Below are 21348 nucleotides of genomic sequence, written 5' to 3'. Positions count from 1 at the left end.
CACCCCAGACCATCACTGACTGTGGGTACTTGACACTGGACTTCTGGCATTTTGGCATTTCCTTCTCCCCAATCTTCCTCCAGACTCTGGCACCTTGATTTCCGAATGACATGCAGAATTTGCTTTCATCCGAAAAAAGTACTTTGGACCACTGAGCAACAGTCCAGTGCTGCTTCTCTGTAGCCCAGGTCAGGCGCTTCTGCCACTGTTTCTGGTTCAAAAGTGGCTTGACCTGGGGAATGCGGCACCTGTAGCCCATTTCCTGCACACGCCTGTGCACGGTGGCTCTGGATGTTTCTACTCCAGACTCAGTCCACTGCTTCCGCAGGTCCCCCAAGGTCTGGAATCGGCCCTTCTCCACAATCTTCCTCAGGGTCCGGTCACCTCTTCTCGTTGTGCAGCGTTTTCTGCCACACTTTTTCCTTCCCACAGACTTCCCACTGAGGTGCCTTGATACAGCACTCTGGGAACAGCCTATTCGTTCAGAAATGTCTTTCTGTGTCTTACCCTCTTGCTTGAGGGTGTCAATAGTGGCCTTCTGGACAGCAGTCAGGTCGGCAGTCTTACCCATGATTGGGGTTTTGAGTGATGAACCAGGCTGGGAGTTTTAAAGGCCTCAGGAATCTTTTGCAGGTGTTTAGAGTTAACTCGTTGATTCAGATGATTAGGTTCATAGCTCGTTTAGAGACCCTTTTAATGATATGCTAATTTTGTGAGATAGGAATTTTGGGTTTTCATGAGCTGTATGCCAAAATCATCCGTATTAAGACAATAAAAGACCTGAAATATTTCAGTTAGTGTGCAATGAATCTAAAATATATGAATGTTAAATTTTCATCATTACATTGTGGAAAATAATGAACTATATCACAATATGCTAATATTTTGAGAAGGACCTGTATATGCCATGCAGTCATAAAAGACTCGAGAGTTGACTTGGACCAGTGAAAATGACTTGTGAACATGTCTGGTTATAGGTCACACCTGTGGTTCTGTTCAAAGCCAGAAGTCAATATCTGAGAAGTTTCTGACTCTACTTGGAAGTCTATGAGGTTCCTCACAATTTAGGACTTTAAAATCCAACATGGCCGCTGGGTTGATAAACAGTGCTGATTGCTGCAGTGTAAACATTTTTGTTAATTTTTATCCCTCTGTTGCTCCTTTGTTGACACAGTGCATGAATGAATAAAATTCTGTGTAATGTTTGTAAGCTTTTATTGCTAGTTAGAGCTAGCCCTGTCACCGAGCACAACAGTAAATGGATCTTATTGTGTCTTCAACCTGCAACTGGAAAACAGTTGAGTATGACGTTTGGAAAGAAGCAAATGTTGCTTTGCAGTGTACAGCTTTTCATTAAATGGTTCAACATTAAAACCAAAGGACAACAATGATGCTAAAGGCTGAGCAGACCACGTCCTGGGATGAAGTTCACTTAAACAAATGAAGTTGGCATTTTGGAACCAGTTCACTGCTTTACATCTGCTTGCTGACTCAATTATGTTGCTGCCTTTTGTGGAGGCTCAGAGGTGTAACAGCAATTGGTCCATGTAAAAAAAAACAAAAAAAAAAAACAATGAGACCTTAATTTGTCTAGGTTTTGTATTAAAAAAGGTATTTGAAAGGATTTTTTTTAAGAAGGCACCTGCAAAAGGAGCTGAAAAATTTATGCAAACTGATACAGAGGACAGATGTTATCAATCAATTATTCAATTCTACATTAAATCTATAAATTACCATTACAAGAGCAAAGCCTTACCTACAAATCTAAAGCTTTAAGTTAAAAAGGAGGCTGATAAAAGTCCAACTGAACACCAGTATTTCAAGTTAAAGCTCCAAAAGATGAACCTTTAGGTTGTTCTGTGTTGCATGATTTGTGTTGCACTCCAACAGTTCATTTGAGTTTGTATTTGCCTTGAGACCTGACAATGAGCCTTTGTCAAACTGTTTTTATTCATTGTCCTATAATGAATTGATTTATATGGGGCATTATGGCTTTGAGAGAATCTGCGGGTTACTTATTTCCAAGGTAGCAAGGTTGAACTTTAAATCAAATTCCCCTGCAGTGTATATTTTTTTAAATCCGGAGTAAAGGGTCTGCAAGACAAACAACAATATTTCACCTCCACGTTTTGCTTCTCACTTCCCTTTTTGGAGTTCTAAAACAGTTCAAAGAAAACAGACATTTAAAGGTTTCAGGTTATTAATTGCAGAAGTCCTGAAGTTTGCAGAAGCTTTGAAGAAAGGGGAAAATCTGTTCTGCAGTTGATGAATCTGACATGTACATGAACTTTGCTAACCCAACTAGTAGTCCAGCTCCTCTCTTTTCCTCTCACTGTGTCCCATAATACGCACACCAATACTTCCATCCAGCTTTATTTTTCCTCTTAAACATTTTCTCTCTAGTGTGTGACTAATATTTTTACCCTAATTAGCCCTGAAGCCATGCAGAAACATATACAGAAAACAGAAATCTGTGCATGCTGGATGCTTCTAACCAGTCAAAACAGTGAGGGAAATTAAGCAGAATCAGAGGATGCACCATACTTTAATTAGACAACATTATCTGCACCTGATGGAGTCTGAAACTATCTGGTTTTGGTTTCTAGTGTTGCCATGTCAGGATATGAGGAGGTGGTGCTCTAGAACCCCTGGGAATTTGAGATGGCATTCAGGTGTTAGCTCCTTACAGAATAAATCATTTACGTACCCAATGCTGGTGTGCGTTTGGTCCTAAATTGAACCATTCATTTTGGGTATTTTGTCAGTAAGTGTATTTCTTTGTCTTTCGTTACTTTATGTCAATGAAGCATCTCAACATGATAACTCTGAACCTGAGGTCCAGTAAAAATAATTTATTTCTGGAGATGATCACCAAATAGCATAAAATCAACTCAAAATGATAATTTTGTTCCACCATGCCTCAGAGTCTGTAATTGAAACAGAATACGGCAACAGCATGAGTAAGATTTCTCACCAGGTCAATATAAAACCGTTGGGGCTTTGTGTTCTGACTCTCGTGTGCGGTTCTGGAAAGAGTATTGCGGGCTCAAAGCATTCCTACACCGCTGTGTGTGTAAATGTAGGTTGATTCCTTAGACATCGAGAGTATGAGTCCATTTGGACCCAGTGAATCAGCAGAATTTCCTACAGAACTAAAAATAGTTTGTTTTCCTGAGCTCCTTTCACTGTGTGGGACTTTTTTGAAGTGTTATTTCTCGAAATCATGAAAACATACCGTCAGTCCATGTAAGACTTTCTGGAGCTTGTTTGAATGTTTGAGCACATTTCATTGTGTGTCTTGTGGTTATTTGCTCATTTTCTGTTGGTTTATTGAACCACATCAAAGAATCCATGTCTGCTTTGAATAAGATTGTCTGCTGTTTCCATCACTTTCACATCTAAAAATACATCCACACAGCTGTTTTTTACTCATCTAAGGCCAAACTTTGTGGAGGTGTGAAGACATTGCTAACATCCAGTCCAGTGCATCAGGTTTGGGGATACATCACGGCCTTTAGACTTTTGGCTGCAGCCAAACTTGTCCAAGTAAAAGGGTTCAGAGCTGCAGTTTGGATAAAGCTCAAAGGAAGCAATGGCTGCTTCTGGCTGAATTTGTGAAGTAATGGAGAAAAGAGAAGAGAGCATGAAGCAGTCTTTGTGAAACTCCAGTCTTAGAGCACCTGCTTCCCTTTATTCAACCAAAACATGAATTGCCTCCCTGAAGACTTCAGCTGATGGTAAGACCACCTGCAGTTCCAGACATCTACCTGCCCCATGCCACCACTCCATCCATCCCTCCTGCAGGGAACCCCATCAAACACGCCAAACATCAGCAGACTTCAAAACAACTCCGCCTGCACTCATTAAGCTCTGTTTCTGAGCATTTAACAATTCCCATGTGGTTAGAAGACTTTTTCTAATAAAGGTCAATTAAAACAGAGAGAAGGTAATGAAAAATATTTACCCCCAGTCCAATGAAGTGGTGGCTGAAGTTGATGAGTCCTCTTAATAAAAACCACATGTCTGTTCCTATAAAATGTTGTTTTTGTGGCACAGATCTCTCAGGCGTTTGTGCCAAAGAGGGAATTACCTCCTGACGGTGGGTAGAAAAGAAATAACACGATGTTAATCAGAAACAGAAAATGTCTGACTTTATGCTTTAGTCCTCATCATGCCAAACCTTCATCAGTCAGTGATAATCAGCCACTGAATTGAGTTTAAAGCAGTATTATTCTTTTAAAGGAGTATGTTTCTTTCTGTTATGGGGTTGCCTGGTGTAAGTAGTGTTTGTCAGTATCTTATCTGCAGCAAACTGCAACAGTCTGATCACAAGTAATTCTTACGCTACTTGAGTCAGCACTGAGGACAAGAAAATCCTGAGGAACACAACCTTGGTGATAACTAATCAAACTGTCTTATGTAAAAGTAATAACATTTAAAAATACCTAACATTTTGTTTGACTGAGCTGCTATGGACATTGTTGTCCCACATTCCTTAAAATACATAATGGTCCCGTATTTTACAATGAAATTGTGTCTGCTGCTCTGTTTATCAGTTCAGGACAAAGTTTGTCTTGTATTTTCAACTTATTTTAAATGCGGCATCATCCTTTCAACATTTTATTTAAAAAAGCATAAGAAGGTTGGTGGTCAGTTATAAATGTTGATGGCATTCCCTGATACTCTCCGCATCCACTGATGAAACTTAGTGTTTGCAAAGCAACAGGCATGAGTGGGAAGGATGCTGGAGGACACTCACCAGCCACTTTATTAGGTACACCTGTCCAACTACTTGTTAACGCAAATTTCTAATCAACCAATCACATGGCAGCAACTCAATGCATTTAGGCATGTAGACATGGTCAAAGTGATCTGCTGCAGTTCAAACCGAGCATCAGAATGGGGAAGAAAGGTGATTTAAGTGACTTTGAACGTGGCATGGTTGTTGGTGCCAGACGGGCTGGTCTGAGTATTTCAGAAACTGCTGATCTACTGGGATTTTCACGCACTACCATCTCTTGGGTTTACAGAGAATGGTCCGAAAATGAGAAAATATCCAGTGAGCGGCAGTTCTGTGGGCGCAAATGCCTTGTTGATGCCAGAGGTCAGAGGAGATTGGCCAGACTGGTTCGAGCTGATCGAAAGGCAACAATAACTCAAATAACCACTCGTTACAACCAAGGCATGCAGAAGAGCATCTCTGAACGCACAACACGTCGAAATTTGAGGCGGATGGGCTACAGCAGCAGAAGACCACACCGGGTGCCACTCCTGTCAGCTAAGAACAGGAAACTGAGGCTACAGTTCACATAAGCTCACCAAAATTGGACAATTGAAGATTGGAAAAACGTTGCCTGGTCTGATGAGTCTCGTTTTCTGCTGCGACATTCGGATGTTAGGGTCAGAATTTGGTGTCAACAACATGAAAGCATGGATCCATCCTGCCTTGTATCAACGGTTCAGGCTGGTGGTGGTGGTGTAATGGTGTGGGGGATATTTTCTTGGCACACTTTGGGCCCCTTAGTACCTAGTAACTGAGCATCGTGTCAACGCCACAGCCTACCTGAGTATTGTTGCTGACCATGTCCATCCCTTTATGACCACAGTGTACCCATCTTCTGATGGTTACTTCCAGCAGGATAACGTGCCATGTCATAAAGCACGATTCATCTCAGACTGGTTTCTTGAACATGACAATAAGTTCACTGGACTCAAATGGTCTCCACAGTCACCAGATCTCAATCCAATAGAGCACCTTTGGAATGTGGTGGAACGGGAGATTCTCATCATGGATGTGCAGCTAGGGCTGGGCGATATGGACCAAAAATAATATCTCGATATTTTTAAGTTAAATGGCCAAATGCGATATATATCTAAAATACATTTCTTTCCATTAAGTAAATATAAAAAGTCAAAGCTCTGCTCCAGATGCAGACACATTTATTAAACAGCTGAAATGGCTCAAAAACAATCCATCATAAGGAAACAAAAAACACAGCTGTGCAATTAAAATGTAAACAGAAAAGATCCAGAACAAACATAACAAAAGACTAACTTTCTCTTTAAAGTCTGTGTCATAGTTCTATTTTTGTGGTGGACCAAAAGGCAGACAAGCACAGAGAAAAGCAGAGAGGTGGTCGAAAACTCCTTTAATTTAAAGCGAGTCCACTTACATGCAGGCGAGGTGCAGGGTGACAGGATTATCCAGTTCAAGGACAAAATCCAAAAGACATCTCATGAGGACATTGAAAAGACATAACGACACCGCGTGGAACAAAGGACGAAGGCAAACTTAAATACAGACAAAGGTGGACAAGAAACAATAGGGCAGGTAATCAGAGGAACAGGGAACAGGTGAAACAGATTAACCAATAAGGAGAAACACAGACCCAAGCAGAACAGGAGAAAAGATGACTAGAATAAAAGTAAACAGTAACTAAAGCTAACCTGTTAAAGGAGGAATTGGAGAATAAAGATAAACAGAAGAAACAGAGCTAAGAGGGACAATGAATGTAAAGGGAACAGAAACTGAGTAATTAACAACTAAAAGAGGAAAACTAATGATGAAAGGAGAACAGACAGGGAGGCAAAAGGAAACCAGAATTGTCAGAACACAAAGTGATGAACAAGAATACAAAACTTCAAACAAGAGCATCTAGTAATACAGACGACCACAAAAACACAAACATAGTCCAAAACAAAACAACCCAACCAGGGTGGGCGGAGGAGGCCAGGAAGGAGGGCCAAAGTCCAAAACAAAAATAAAGCCAATGAGGGCGAAACCTGAGTCCAAAACAAAAAACCTAGATCCAGAGTCCAGGGGCACATAAAAAAACAAGGGTCCAACAATTTGGCTGCTAATGAGCCAGAAACAGGGCAGCAGGCGTCTAGGAAACCGGCGGCGACAAAGATGCAGGCAGTCCGGAGGCCGGCGGCGAGGCCAGGCGAACCCAAGAAGCGAGGTCCTCTGTGGTCTGTGATGTGGCCAGAACCATGGTGGAGGCTTGGACCCAGGCAGGAGATCTGGAGGTCAGCCAAGCAGGGTGGATGACCTTCCAGGAACTGTGTCAGGCTGTGTGTCAGGCTGTAAAGCCAGGAACACCCCCCAAAGAAAAACCATAAGGTGTTCCGGACCTGGTTGTGGAGGCAGCCCGCCCACGGGATCCTCCCGGATCAGGCGAGGTTGTGGAGTGGCCGGTGAGTGTATATCAGCGAATGTAGTCTATGGTTCTGATGAACAGCATTCCTGTTGAGTGAGAACAACCAAGAACTGAAGATCTGGATTTCAGTTCTCTGGACTACAGACTGATCTGGTTATGTCAGATGTTTACTCTCCTCTTTCATTGTGTGATTACTTGCATTCAGTCTGATATGTAGCTGCCTTATTATTAACAAATGTCTTGAGGAATGTTGCATTTAAACGTATAACTGAATTACATCCCAAAACTTTCTGCCTCAAACTGATTTTCTTTCAATGCCATTAACAGCCATTTTTAGCCAAAATAGCCCACAATGTGATGTGATTTATTTATTACATTTATTGATATTTAAAGTTGGATATACTGGAGCACTTATACATGGATGGTGGGAATACAGGCTCCCATTGTGAATAAAATAATCAGTATTAATATAATAAACCATTCTGGAATATAATGTTTCTAAATACTACTATGAAGCTGCATAAATGCATAGATAAACGAGTGAATGAATGCAATGATGATAGTTTAAGTAATTTATGTACATAGAAAATGTGTAAAGATGTGTTTCAAAACAGCAAACGACATGACCGATATTTTAGTTCCCACCATGTTTTACAGTTTAGTTTTTTTAATATTACATTTTTAAGTTAATTACATGAGTTCAATTTGTGTTGTTGAGCTGTCACACCCACTAGGTTTAGATATAAAGCGGCTAAGCTCATTTCATGAACCATTTTTATGTCCATTAAGAGTTTATAACACAGGTGTTTTTCAGTTGATTTCATGTCCACTAGTAATGAGGGTTTGTAAGTATTAAGCATTTTTCTGCAGACCATGAACTAAGTTGTAGTTGTAAAGCCTGTCTGAGCAGGCCTGGCTGTGGGAGATGGTCCATATTAGAAATATTGTAAAACTAGCTATGAATGTTTTCTGTTTAAGTTGTTTTAGATGGTGATGAAGCTGAGAAGCTGTTAGCTGGACTAACCAATGAGATTCACTCCCTGATTCTCCAAACTGAGATCACTCTGACTGCTGTCTAACACTGCTGTCCAATTCCTGCTCAAACATACTGCTAAAAGATAAATATTAAATGACATTTCATAAGACAACCCTATTTTATAAACATACTTGAAGTGTCTCTGCTGAGAATTGAACCACTAACTTTGCTAATATTAAACCCATGTATTATTCATCAAGCCACAGGCAAATTTTCCTCTCATTTCAGCACATTTTCCCTGCTTTTCCACGCAGAGTTGCTTAAAATGTAAACATGTCTATGAAACGGGAAGGGAAAATATTCCGCAAACAACATTTCTGGAGTAGAGTTGGAACAGACTAGTAATAGTACAGAAAGGACAGTCTGTAAGGCAGAGGGAATACAAATCCCCATTAAAGTCAACTAGTTTTGTTGTTTCTTAACAAAAACTAGAGGAAATGTCAAGTGAACATAAAGCAAGACCTGGTTAGGAGCTACTATAGCAAATAACCAGACTAAAGACAAAAACTTTAGAGTCTGGAACATAAGAATACAAAGAAGAAGATGCAAAAATCAGAGGTATACTCCTTTTTGGACTTTTTGGACTGATAAACTGTGTTAATAAAAATATTCTAAATAATTTACATTGTTTGAAAACAACTAACCACAAATATTATGTGCAAATCAATATCAGATGGTTTAATATTAACTGATGTCCCTTATTATAAGGTTGCTCATTACCAAAGTATTTCACAGGGTGATATAATAAAAATCTTAATCAAAAGGACCTTTCCAAAAAATCTTACTGTTACATACTAATGGCAATGGATACAGCTGCATTTCTAAACTTCTGAATGTTCAACTGAGTGCTTTTGGGGCCATAATCCAGGCGTGGAATGAACTTCATATCACCTTAAACCTTGTTCTTATAGTACAGTCAAAACAATAAGTTGTCCAATAGCCTAGGAGCGTTCACAGAGAACTCCAGAAACACCTGAAAATAGCAGGTAGAGTTATTCTCTTGAAAACAATATATGATTCACTCATCCACCACACCCTTACTACACAAGATTCCACTGCTGAATAAAAAAAGCATGTTGAAGCTCTTTTCAAGTTTGCTGCAAAAGATTTGGACAAGCTAGTGATATACAGGAAAAATATAGCCTGGCCAAATGAGACCAAAGTTTAACTCTTTAGGTGTCACTGAACACATCTGCTGCTTCCTGTCTTGTCATATAGGTTAGAGTACTGAAAAAAAATATTATGGATGTCTAAACATGGTGAAATTTAGCAGATTTTGTCTCTTTGTCTATGTGGCTTTTGATGCGCTTCCACTTTTAATAGTATGTGTGTATTGGGATCAAGTGTGTGAAATCTAGTGTTTGATAGGGTACATTACTTTTGCTGTGATATGATAAGGTTATTGTCTGGGAAAAAATGTCAATGCTCTATGAGTGCCCCCTAGTGGTCAGATAAAAATGAGCCAAATTAATCAGAAAGAAAGACGTATTGTTAGTATCTTTTTCAGTTTCATCCAAAGGAGAGTGAATTTTCATCAGTGCAGACAGTGCGCTTGCATAAGTAGTAATTGCTAAAGTATTTGAGTTGCAGTAGCATCAGTTATGTATATGTGAGAGCTGTGGCACTCGTGCTTTTTGACATGCCTAAAAATATGTTGCAGCCAGGGTTAGCTGGTGGTAAAATTCTGTATGCTACAGTGTTTAATGCAATGGATGGTGATGCTTGAGCATCATTTCTCAAAGTCACTAAAACAAAAGGCAGATACATAATAGTGTGACAGAGATATATGCTGAGATTGTGATACTATCGTATAAGATTGCTGTCATAATAATGTGTGATTAGCCCACATTGACACCACTCTCTTCCTTAGTGTGATCACAAAGTCTCCACTCTTCCCCCTGGGCATTAGCTTCTGAGACAACAGTTACAAATACAGTGGAAAAATTATTATAGGCAGGTAAAGTTTTAATGCATGACGCATGGTGCATAATAGCCTACTAAACATTGCCATATTCCAGGTACTGATACAGCAATGATGGTTGTGATTCTGTACATTGTAAATGTGATTCAAATGTGTGCAACATGATGGTGCTTTATTTTTGCAGAGTTTTAGCCTTTATTGTTTTTTGCAGGCTGCACGGTGGCGCAGTTGGTAGCACTGTTGCACTGTTGTTTCTGCATAGAGTTTGCATGTTCTCCCCGTGCATGCATGGGTTCTCACCGGGTACTCTGGCTTCCTCCCACAGTCCAAAAACATGACCTGTTAGGTTGGTCTATCTAAATTGCCCTGTCTCTGTATTGCCCTGTGATGGATTGGCAACCTGTCCTCCTGCTGGAGATGGAGACCAGCTCCCCTGTGACCCACTATGGAATAAGTGGTATAGAAGATAAATGAACAGAAATAACTTTGAGATCATAGCTCAGTAGATGTGGAGACATCTTCTGGAATATTCTAAGTTCAACTCTCTGCTACAGGATCATCATCCACTAAATAGTAATTAGGCCCTAGCAGGAAAACTGCAAGGGCCTATTGTAATCGTAGGAATTCTTATTCTTTGTTTTTTCCGGGGACTTTGCCATGCCCCAAATTTTACCCAAAATTGTCCCCCGCATGAAATTTTTGTTCTTTAATGTCGTCGTCAGTGGGCGTGGCCAAACCACTTAGCCACGCCCCCAAACGTGAGAAGTCTCTTGGGGGTATGCCCTAAAATGCACAGGAAGTCGGCCATTTTGGGTCAAAGGCCGATTTTTGCCCGTTTTTCGCTTTTACTCACCTCGAACTTTAACGAACTCCTCCTAGGCATTTTGAGCTATCGGGTTCATATTTGGTCAACGTGCAGTTAAGGCATGGGGGATTAAAAGTTATCAAAATCGTGAGTTTTTGGCCATGCTTAGGGGGCGTGGCCAGGCCACGAACTTGGCGTTCGCGCTGAAAGTTAAAAATTGCAATAACTTTCCCAAAAAAATTCCAAATCACAACAAAGTTGGCATGAAGGAGGACAGTCGGGTTCCCGACAATCCTATGGGGTCATATGCTGACATCATCAAAGCCACGCCCCCTCAGAACAGGAAGTCACTTTTTTCACTTGGAAACAAACCCCTCTGACCCTCTTGACCCAATCAACTTCAAAGTGTGTCAGAAGACTGATAACTAGTGGGTCTAACTTCGTTTGAAGCACAGTGTCTTTTCATTGAAGGGCGTGGCCATGGCGGCGCGGCGAAGTCAGATGTCGCGCCATGGCCATACGTTTGCCTCTAAATTCCACATATATCATCTGATCTGCACCAAATTCAATGTGATTGATCCTTGTCCAGGTCCCAACAAAGATCTGATGACATGTTCGGTGGGCGTGGCCTAATTCGTCCACAGCGCCCCCTACAAAATTTAAAAAAATCAGCCCCAAGCCATGCTTTGACCGAGGAGTCTGAAATTCGGTACACTTATGTAACTTGTCAGGACCTACAAAAAAGTCTCTTGGAGCATTGGTCCAAACCCCACAGGAAGTCGGTCATTTTGGATTGAAGTTGCCATTTTGACCGTTATTTGGCTGTTTCTAGCCCGCATATCTGAGCAAACTCCTCCTACAGCTTTTGACTTAGAGACTTGAAAATCACTCAGTATACTCTTAAGGGATTGGGGATCAAAAGTTATCAAAAGCTTTTTGATACATGAAAGCGTGTGGGCGTGGCCACGCATCAAAATATGACTTCTCGCCATACAAAACTAAATTTACATAGCTCCTACAAGGAAAGTCACAGACAAATGAAACCTTCTGGGATTGATCTGCCTCTAGGCCTGAACTATATTCACTTGTCAGATGCTGACATCATCGAAGCCCCGCCCCCTGAGAACAGGAAGTGTCCCGTTTTCATTTAGACAGTCAATGTTTGATGTTCTTCACCTTATCAATGTGAAACTGTCCCAAGTAACAGATAACACGATGGTTTTACACAGTCACCAGTACTGACTGCTTTAGCTGGAGAGTGTGGCTATGATGGCGTGCCGATTCTGATGTCACGCCACGGCCATACGTTTGGCTATAAATTACACATGTGTGGTCCCATTCACTCCAAAATAAATATAGTTCATCTTTGTCAACCCCCAAACACCTCTATTGGATTGCATTGGAATTTGGATCAACAGCGTCCCGTATGACACTTCAAGGGCTATATCTCCCTCATACATCATCGGATCCACTTGAAATGTAGTATACATGATCATGACTTAATGATGGACATTTTGACACAGTCAATTGATGATGTTGTTTTAGCCCCGCCCACAAACAAACAAGCGACTGCAGCGTTCTTCTGGAAGGTCCGATTTACTCGAAATTTTCAATGCTTTTTGCCAGACCGAAACTCTGCATGACCGAAGATCATATGACATGTTGCTCAAAATGCCACCTACTGGCGACGTGTTGAAGTGAAGCGGTGTCATCGTGTGTGGCATGTAGGAGGCGATGCCAGGCTCCCGCGGTCGCTGCGCTCAGGTGCGAGGGCCTTCAACGCTGCTTGCAGCTTTAATTTTCCTTTGGGGCTTCTCCAGACAACAAAATGTTATAATTTTATTTGATCTCTAAATAATCAAACTGCATCCTTGGTGCTTATATGGAGACTTATGATGCTTGGGAACTGCCCCTAATCCTTTGAACTTGAAACAGATGTTGGCCTTGTATAGATGATCTTCTTGACTTCACCTCACGAACTTTGCTGATAATACCATTTACAAGTAAAATGTGCCAGAAGAGTCAAATGACAAAACCATGAATGAAAAAGGCAGAGTTGGCCAGAAACTGATTGGCTGTAAAAGTGATGTAAGTAGACTCATCACATTAATTTCTTATGAAGTCAGAGGTTGGCTCTAAGCAAGGAAATGATTCAGTTTTTAGAAAAAAACTTTTCTTACTGAACATTTTCTAGATTTTGTCTCCCACGAATGTTGCACAGCCAAAGCTCCTATACAAGAATGATTCAGTTTTTTGATAATTATTTTATGCTTATTGCTCCTTTCAGATTCAGTGTCCCAACAATCATGTAAGGAATCAAGGAACTTGTGAGGTATTTCATGGAGTGTACCAGGTACATTCCTGGTACTTTCAAGTCATTTACCAGTTCCATGAAAGTACCTGCTGAATTCCTTGAAAGTATCTGGTAGGTTCCAGAAAGTAACGTTTAAGTTCTGGAAAAGTACAAGCTGTGTTATACAGTGACACCCAGGTATCTTCTATGCAGGAAAATTAAAACCTAAGAACTGATTTGGTTTGGTTCAACTAAACATAAAGACAACATGGTAAATGTTCGGAGAGCAACCATAGGCAAAGGCCAGTCAGGATGCTTTCCACAGAGTTACAGTAGTCCTTAACCTATCATTTAAACCAAACAAAGAGAAGATGCAAAGTTTACTCTTTAGGTCCCCAGAATGTTTTAGCCTCAGTTTTCATTTCGATCTGGATAGCCTGATTTTTCAAAAACCATGCTTGTAGGCTTCCACAGATAATCCATTAGTATTTGTATTTTGTCTTTTTTTATGAAATTGGTGCAGATTAGAAAACAAAAATCAAATACTTTTAAAACTGAGAGATTATCAGCTTTATATGGTAAAATATCTGACAACTTAATTTAATTTAAATATCTGACAACTTAATTTAATTGTTTGCTGACTGATGAGAAAAAAAAAACACTAGTTATTTTTTAGATGCTAAACTTTACTTACTTAGAGTTACATTTTAAGATATGAAACAAAGAGTTGGATGAAATGTTAGGTGGAGACAATAGGCGACGGTGCTGAATGGAAATGGTGACTTGGTCTGGAGTCGTCTGCTGCTTGCTGGAACTTCTTGATGATTTGTATTTACACCGGGGGCAACATGTTAAAATTACACAAACATCAATAAAGCAATTAAACGTTTTCATGAATATGAAAATAATGCATTTTCTTTGTTGTTGTTTTTTTTTTTTCAAAATACACAAATATTAAATATAATATTAAAACTAAACGAATTTACTAAAATATCCAGATTTTAGGGGAAAACAGCATCTAAATGTAAAACTTTTAATCTCATGAACATTCCTTAAGTGAAGAAACTTTTAATTTCTTCATTCTTTCCATCAAGCGTATTTAAAAACTTCTAATCTATAAAAACCCAGAAGAATAAAGAGCGAGTTGTTACAGTAGGAGACAGAAATTTCTACTCTTTCTCTGATCTGTATGTCTTCAGTAAATCCTGAGCTGAAGCTCCCAAAATCCCAGTTACCTCCTGGGCTTCCATCAAATGATCCGAGAAGCTGTGAAGTTGTAGATCTGTCAGAGGGACACACAACATAATAATCTAGTATCAACGTAATGTTCCCGCTCCACAGAGAGGCGTTATGTTCTCATGATGCTTCTGTCAGAAACATCGTACATCTGGCCTGTTGAACTTCTGTTCATTTGTGTGGATATTTTAGGGAATATGATGGAGGGAAAAGCTGCGTTCCCTGCTGCTCCCTGAGAGCCTGACGGAGTCCCTGAGCTGGGCTGCTGTACTTGGCTGGCTCCCTGATCAGATCCAGATGTTTCTGGAGTGTGGATGGGGACATGGGTGGGGTGTGGAGGCTCTGATGCAGAGGGGTCAGGATGATGTTGGGAGTCACATTTCTGGAGTCCGGTCCCTTTCTTGTGGTGACTGAACCTCAGCTTTGCTGCCTGCTGTCAGAAGGTCTCCTGATGTTTGCTTTGAGACGGTGTGGACCTCAGCAGGGAGCAGACAGCGTTACGCTCATTTCTGGCTCTTTGCCTTACCTCTGCTGAGCTTTTATTAGCTCCTTTTATAATCAGGAGGATAACGTTTAACCGCAGATTATACTGTCGGTAAACAGAACCAGTTTACAATAAATCTTTCCATTAATCACTGTGGGAATTGTTAATTATCATAAATGAAAACGAAAGCAGTGGCTCCAAATCAACAGTTGGACAATATTTTCCACTCTGTGGGCTAAGAGTCACTGCTAAGTTTTCACCAACTTGTTTAAAAGCTATAACTGTCACTTCTCCAAGGATTATCTTTGTTTAAAAAACCTAAGAGTAAGTAGGGACGTTAATATGCCGTACTGCAGCCTGAACCGGTACTTAGAAATAAAGTTGATCTGTTAAAGCAATACGATTTCTTTTTACCTTGTTCTGTCCAAACTGAAGTGGTTTTGCAGTCCAATCTATCCATCTCTCCTTGTGTTCGCCCCGCAGGACCATGCAGACTTTGTTCTTCTCTGCAGTCCTGCATCTTTTTGGCTTCCTGGTTGGACTGAGCAGCTCCCTGGACCCCAGAGACCCCAATGTGTGCAGTCTGTGGGAGAGGTGAGGCCCCATCGCCTTGCAAAATGCATGATCATGTTTTCATATTCTGTGCATGTGTTGTTGCCAATGAAAACAGGCCTACACAAATCAAGAGCCTCTGCAGGTAGACCACGTTGCACACGTGTTGGACTCTAGTATCGGTACAACTATTCAAACTTTTAATGCAGAAGATTAAATTCTCCACTAATGGTGAAATCATGCCTCAGGGAAACATACAGTCAGTTTGTCATATGGGCCATGAGCACTGGGTGAAAACATCTAATTCTCCTGTCAATTGTGAAACAAACCAGTTTCCTGTTGCTCTAACTACTAAAACAGTGAAAATGGCTGCAGAAATATAAGCTGAACTCTAAGCAACCTGATCTGAATGCAGATGATTAGAATCATCTTAATTTCCTGAAGCAGATGAAATTAGAACATCAAGGAATTAATAAAGACTCTTCCTGTGGCGATAAATAGATCATAAACTGGATATTAACTGGCTTTTACTGGGCTGAACTCAATGTGGGTTGCAATACACTCAGCTAAATTTATTTCTGTCAAATGAACAGGAGTGAACTGGTAAATAATTGTGTGACTGAAGAGGATTTTCTTTAAATAAACTGGACTTTAACCGACTTTTTGTTTTAATTTGGTTCTGTACGAGAAAACAATTGAATTGTATTAACATGAACTCCTGTTTAACAAACTAGATTTCTTTTACACACTTTGGTGCTGGTGCAGGAGTGGACCCATGTATAAAGAGGTTCAGGCTTTCGACGTGGTTGGTCCCTGGTTCGAGTCCCCGATACGGCGACCTGTGCAACATATCTTCCCCCTCTCCTTTCACTGTTTCCTGTCTGCCTACTTTCAAGAAAAAAATGACGAAAAAAGGCCGCAAGAAAAAGTCTTTGAGAAAATATCTAAAAAATGTGTTTTTTTTATCATTTGATTCTATATTTCCTTCATCAGGTTGTATAGTAAGAGCTGATGTTTCTGTTTTTGGTTTTTCCAATTTTCTTCAATTTATTTAACAAAATTCTCAGCACATTTACAAAATAAATGTAAATATACAAAGTTTTATTTAGATTTTATAAAAAATGGACATATAGAACATTATTTATAACCATGTCAGTAATTAATAGAAAAATATTTACTGGGATTACAGCAATCAAATAATTTTTATAATTCCTGCTCAGCTTTTTGCATGTTTCCTCTGATATTTTGAAAATGTATCTTTGATGATCCCTCCATGGTGATGGGGGTAAATCCTCATCTTAGATACCCTGGTTCGACTCCTGGTTGCGTCAGGAAACACGTCTGGTGTGAAACTCTCCAAGTTGTACTGACTTGCTCTGGTGATGCATTAATCTGCTGGGGAAGCAGCATCAGAGCCAGGAACTTAAAAAAAGCTTAACAAGCTAACATAGAAACCTGGCTCTGTTCTGGACTCCTCTGGAACCTCTGGAGATCATTGTGGAAAGAAGGATTCTTCATAAAATGAAGAACATTATGGAGAACCCTGAGCATCCTCTTCATCAGACTGTCCTACAACAACAGAGTGTCTTCAGTCAGAGGCTTCTTCAGACCTGCTGTAAGACGGAGCGCTACAGGAGATCCTTCCTGCCCACAGCCATCAGCATCTACAACGACTCTTTGAAGAAACATGCAGAATATGAGCTATGACAACATTTAATTTTCCTTTCGGGTGAATTAAGTAGTTCTGAATGTAAATAAGGAAGCATATGAAAAGACTTCTCCACCTCTGATGACCTCCTAGTCTTTGAGCTTGGAAAGTTGTTGATGAACTTGAAATGAAGGCTAAATGAAACAAGCCTCCTGGCAGTTACAGTGATGATGGATTTAATTTACTGCATGTGCCCATTTTCTAAAAATCCATCCTGGACAGTTTATTGAATTATTCCTTTGAAAGCCACAAATATGGATAATCAAAATCATTTGGCGTCACCCATCTGGGAATCGTGTCAGTCTCCACTTTTTCCCCCTAATTTAAAAAAACAGATGTGGATATATTTTACCATTTAAGTGAATATTTTCCGGTTGAGGTCTGGAAGTCACTACTGGATCACCAAATTCAGGATAACATTTGGACTTGAATGTCTGTACCACCAGTCTGCTCACTAGTTTAAACATTTGAGGGAAAATAACAGCGTCTCCTGCAATAATTAGCTTTTTGTAATGAGGGCTGAGGATTAAAACTGGTCTAAAATCCCACAGAAAACTCTTTTCTCTCTGATTGCTCTTCAGTCAACCAGAACTGTTCATTTAATCATGTTTTTTGCTTGTTTTTCTGCTTCTCAGCTACACCACCTCAGTGAAAGAGTCCTACTCCCATCCTTACGACCACGTGACGGAGGAGCCGTGCTCGGACCCCCGGACGTCTTACAGATGCACTCGTCACAGGTTCAGACTCACCTTCTGTTCCTGTCTTTTGGTCATTATGTCCAAACATCCTGTTTAACTGTGGGAATCTTTCAGGATCACCTACAAAACAGCCTACAGGCAGGCAGTGAAGACCCAGTACCGCAGGAGATACCACTGCTGTCCCGGCTACTACGAGAGCGGAGACCGATGTGTTGGCAAGTGGCTGTGGAAAAATTCTGTGTTTTTTTATGTAACACTTAACTTTCATACATGCAAGGTTTATAGTTAATGTCTCAGACATATCTGGATGGGAAATGTTTGCAGATTCTTCTTTGTAAAACAGCGTCAGTTTCAAGTCTTGCCACAGATTCAAAGTTATGGCTGAATTCCCTCATTAGTCATTCAGCTGTGCAGAAGCCTGGTAAGGAGACATTCATTGGATTCGGGTGTGTTGGAGAAGGGGTGCATCTAAAAGTTGCAGCATAGTAGCTCCGGAGGACCTGAGTTGGGAACTTCTGGCCTAACTGCACAAAGTGTTATGCATTTAGGCCAAAACGTTTAATTTGGATCTGATTTGAGCAGAGCACCTTCTTCCACGTGTTTGCTGCCTCCCCTGCAGGGCTCTGACAAGCAGCTAATAGGACTCCTTCTGGCTTTCTTCTCTCCACTCTTCCATAAAGGCCAGATGTGGGTAGTGGACAACTAATAGTTGTCTTGTCAACCGATTCTCCAACTGAGCTGTGGTTCTCTGCAGCTTTTCCAGAGTTACCACGGACCTCCTGGCCACTCCTCTGATTAATGCTTTCCTTGCTCAGTTTAGGTGGACGTCCATGTCTTGGGGAGTGGTGGCATAGTGGTTAGAACAGGAGGTTTGCATTCCGGAGGGCACACAAGGGGCCAGGTTCGTATCCCACAGATTTCTCTGGGTCCCTGAGCAAGACCCTTAGCCCCAGAATCCTCCAGTTGGTCCATGTTCAGATGATGGATTGAGCAGAGCTCTGGGAGATATTCAAAGCTGGGAAATTGTGTTAGAACCTAACCCTGCATTGAAAGGTCAGAGGTTATTTGTTAAACACAAACTGACTGAAAACATCCCATAAACTAACATTAACTCCATACAAGCTAAAAAGATATCTTCAGCCATTTTCTTTATATATTGTTCATGACAGGGGAGATGAGTTTGGTTTTGCTCTATAATCATGTGATCTGGTACATGAACAAAATATTCCTCCTTCAAAACTAATTCCCCAAAGGTTTCTAATGGTAGTAATGTGAATATTTTCAACTGACCTCCTTAAATTGGTTTCTCAGAGTAGGATTCCTCTGTTAAAAGATAAGAATGATCACAGTGAAACCTGACCTGAGTCTGGATGTTGATGAAGCTGCTGGAAAATACTCAACCCTGCATTAATTAACTGGAGTAGCAAACTGCTTATGGGTGTTGTGGTTTTTCACTGAAACAGCTCATTTTCATAGAAAGCTGCTTCTTTTTCCACACTGAATCTGAGCAGCTTCTGGGACATAAATAACCCAAATTGTGGGTTTGATTTCCACCAGAGCTTCAGAAATTCAAACTAAAACATATCAAATGTGTTTGGCTTACTTTACACATACATTACCCAGCTTTTATTGGCTAAGCATCTTTTTGAGTTTAAGAAGTAGAGCTCTGTCACTTGCAAAGCTCAAATGAAAATATCTGCTGATTTAGACTCTTAGTCGCATCAGCAAGCTTGTTTCCCACCGGGGGCGTAGCCAAAGGGGGGCACGGGGTGCCCACAGCTGCCACCCAGACTTTTATTAGAGGTTTCATACAGATTAACTGTAGCAGAAGGTGCTTTACAGATTGCAAAAGGAGCCATAAAATCCCAAAACACAATTATGCCACAGTTAAGCAATAGTTCTTATAAATGTCATGTATTTGCTGTTTTAAAAAATAATTCAAAGTGTAAAAATGTTCATCTCCAAAAGTATCATTCAGGATAAAGTAAAAATATAAAGTATGAAGTAAATAGAAGTAATGAGCAGGTTGCAAAATAATTTGTTAGATGTAGATATCCATTTCCATCGGAGTTGAAAGTCAACACATATTTTACTGAAAAATTGTTTATGCCAGTTTCCCCTTCTGATGATCATATATTTCTGATTCTGTAAATTAATTTTCAACTGGACCCAAGTGGCCTTCTTGTCATCTCATACTGACTCATGCAGCAGGGTAGCATGTATGGGTTGAGTGTTGGTCATTCATTACATGGTAAACAAATAACGTGATGAATTACTGCCACCTTGTGGTAACAGGGGGAAATTGCATTGAAGTGACAAAAACACAGTGTTGTCAAAATCATAAAAAGTGGTTTATATTATTTAAATTCAGCAAATGACTCTAAGGAGTCGGAAAAAAGTTTCGGAATCCATATCTGTATTGCCGTATGTACTTAGCTACAATTAGCTATACAGCCCCTTGAAAATGTATTTACACCCTTTGAAGCTTTTCACCTTTTGTCACGTTAAAACCATAAACCTCAATGTTTCTTTGGAGATTTTATGTGGTAGACCAACACAAAGTAGTGCAAAATTATGTAGTGCAAATAAAAGCATGTATGGTTTTTAATTTTTCACAGTTAAAATCTGATAAGTGCGGTGTGCATTTATATTCAGACCCCCTGAGTTAATCGTTGATAAAATCACCTTTTTGGGGACTGAACCCATTCTTTTTTAAATAATAAATGAAGCTCCATTAGAATTGATGAATGATCTCTATGGACGTTAGTTGACACAGATTCCCTGGACTTTGATTGGGCCATTCTAACACATGGTCTTGGATGGAAGGTGAACCTCTTCCCCTGTCTCCAGTCTTCTGCAGCCTCTGATAGGTTTTCTCCCAGGATTGTCCTGGATTTAGCTCAAACCATCTTCTGTTTAGGTCTGACCAACTGCTCAATAAAAGCATTACCACAGCATGATGCTGCCACCACCATGATTCACTGTATGGGCTGTCTGAACAGAGACTCAGTTATGTATCTCTTGAGCTTCTCTAGAGTAACTATGAGCCTCTTGGCTGCTTTTCTGATTAATGCTCTCTATGCTCAGCCACCCGGTTTAGGTGGCGCCCATGTCTTGGTAGGTCTGCAGTTGGTTCATTCTCTTTCCATGTTCAGATGAAAGATTGAATAGAACTTGGTTAGATGTTCAAAGCTTGCAGTATATTGGTTTAGAATCCAACCCTGCTTTCAACTTCTTACAGACAAACAGAGCAGCGGTCTCCAGTTTCTTCAAGCCCTGTTTCTGCTCACTTTCAGCACCAACCTATTTAAATACAGTGAAACCATAAGTTGCTCACACATTTTGAGAAAATTCCACCTTTGTATGCAAACATCTCTGGCTGATTTCAGAGATGCTGGATGGTAATAACAAGGTTTCACCGCTCTGTAGTGAAAAGCCTGACATCCTGAAGATGA

At 40.4% G+C, this 21348-nt stretch overlaps 1 protein-coding gene across 1 annotated transcript in view; it reads left to right on the top strand.

Annotated features, from left to right (window-relative positions):
• The window catches only part of pear1 (platelet endothelial aggregation receptor 1), a 61822-nt gene that overhangs the window by 18523 nt on the left and 21951 nt on the right, over positions 1-21348 (top strand). Inside the window, exons 2-4 of the mRNA XM_047360335.1 lie at positions 15419-15529; positions 17831-17932; positions 18008-18108. Coding sequence (XP_047216291.1) covers positions 15423-15529; positions 17831-17932; positions 18008-18108 — 310 coding nt within the window. The 5' untranslated portion in view covers positions 15419-15422. The remainder of the gene's footprint in view (positions 1-15418; positions 15530-17830; positions 17933-18007; positions 18109-21348) is intronic.

The sequence above is a fragment of the Girardinichthys multiradiatus genome, chromosome 3, assembly GCF_021462225.1.
Source record: "Girardinichthys multiradiatus isolate DD_20200921_A chromosome 3, DD_fGirMul_XY1, whole genome shotgun sequence".
Classification (NCBI taxonomy): domain Eukaryota; kingdom Metazoa; phylum Chordata; class Actinopteri; order Cyprinodontiformes; family Goodeidae; genus Girardinichthys; species Girardinichthys multiradiatus.
The sequence above is the reverse complement of the archived record's forward strand: the minus strand, read 5'-3'. Positions and strand labels throughout refer to the sequence as shown.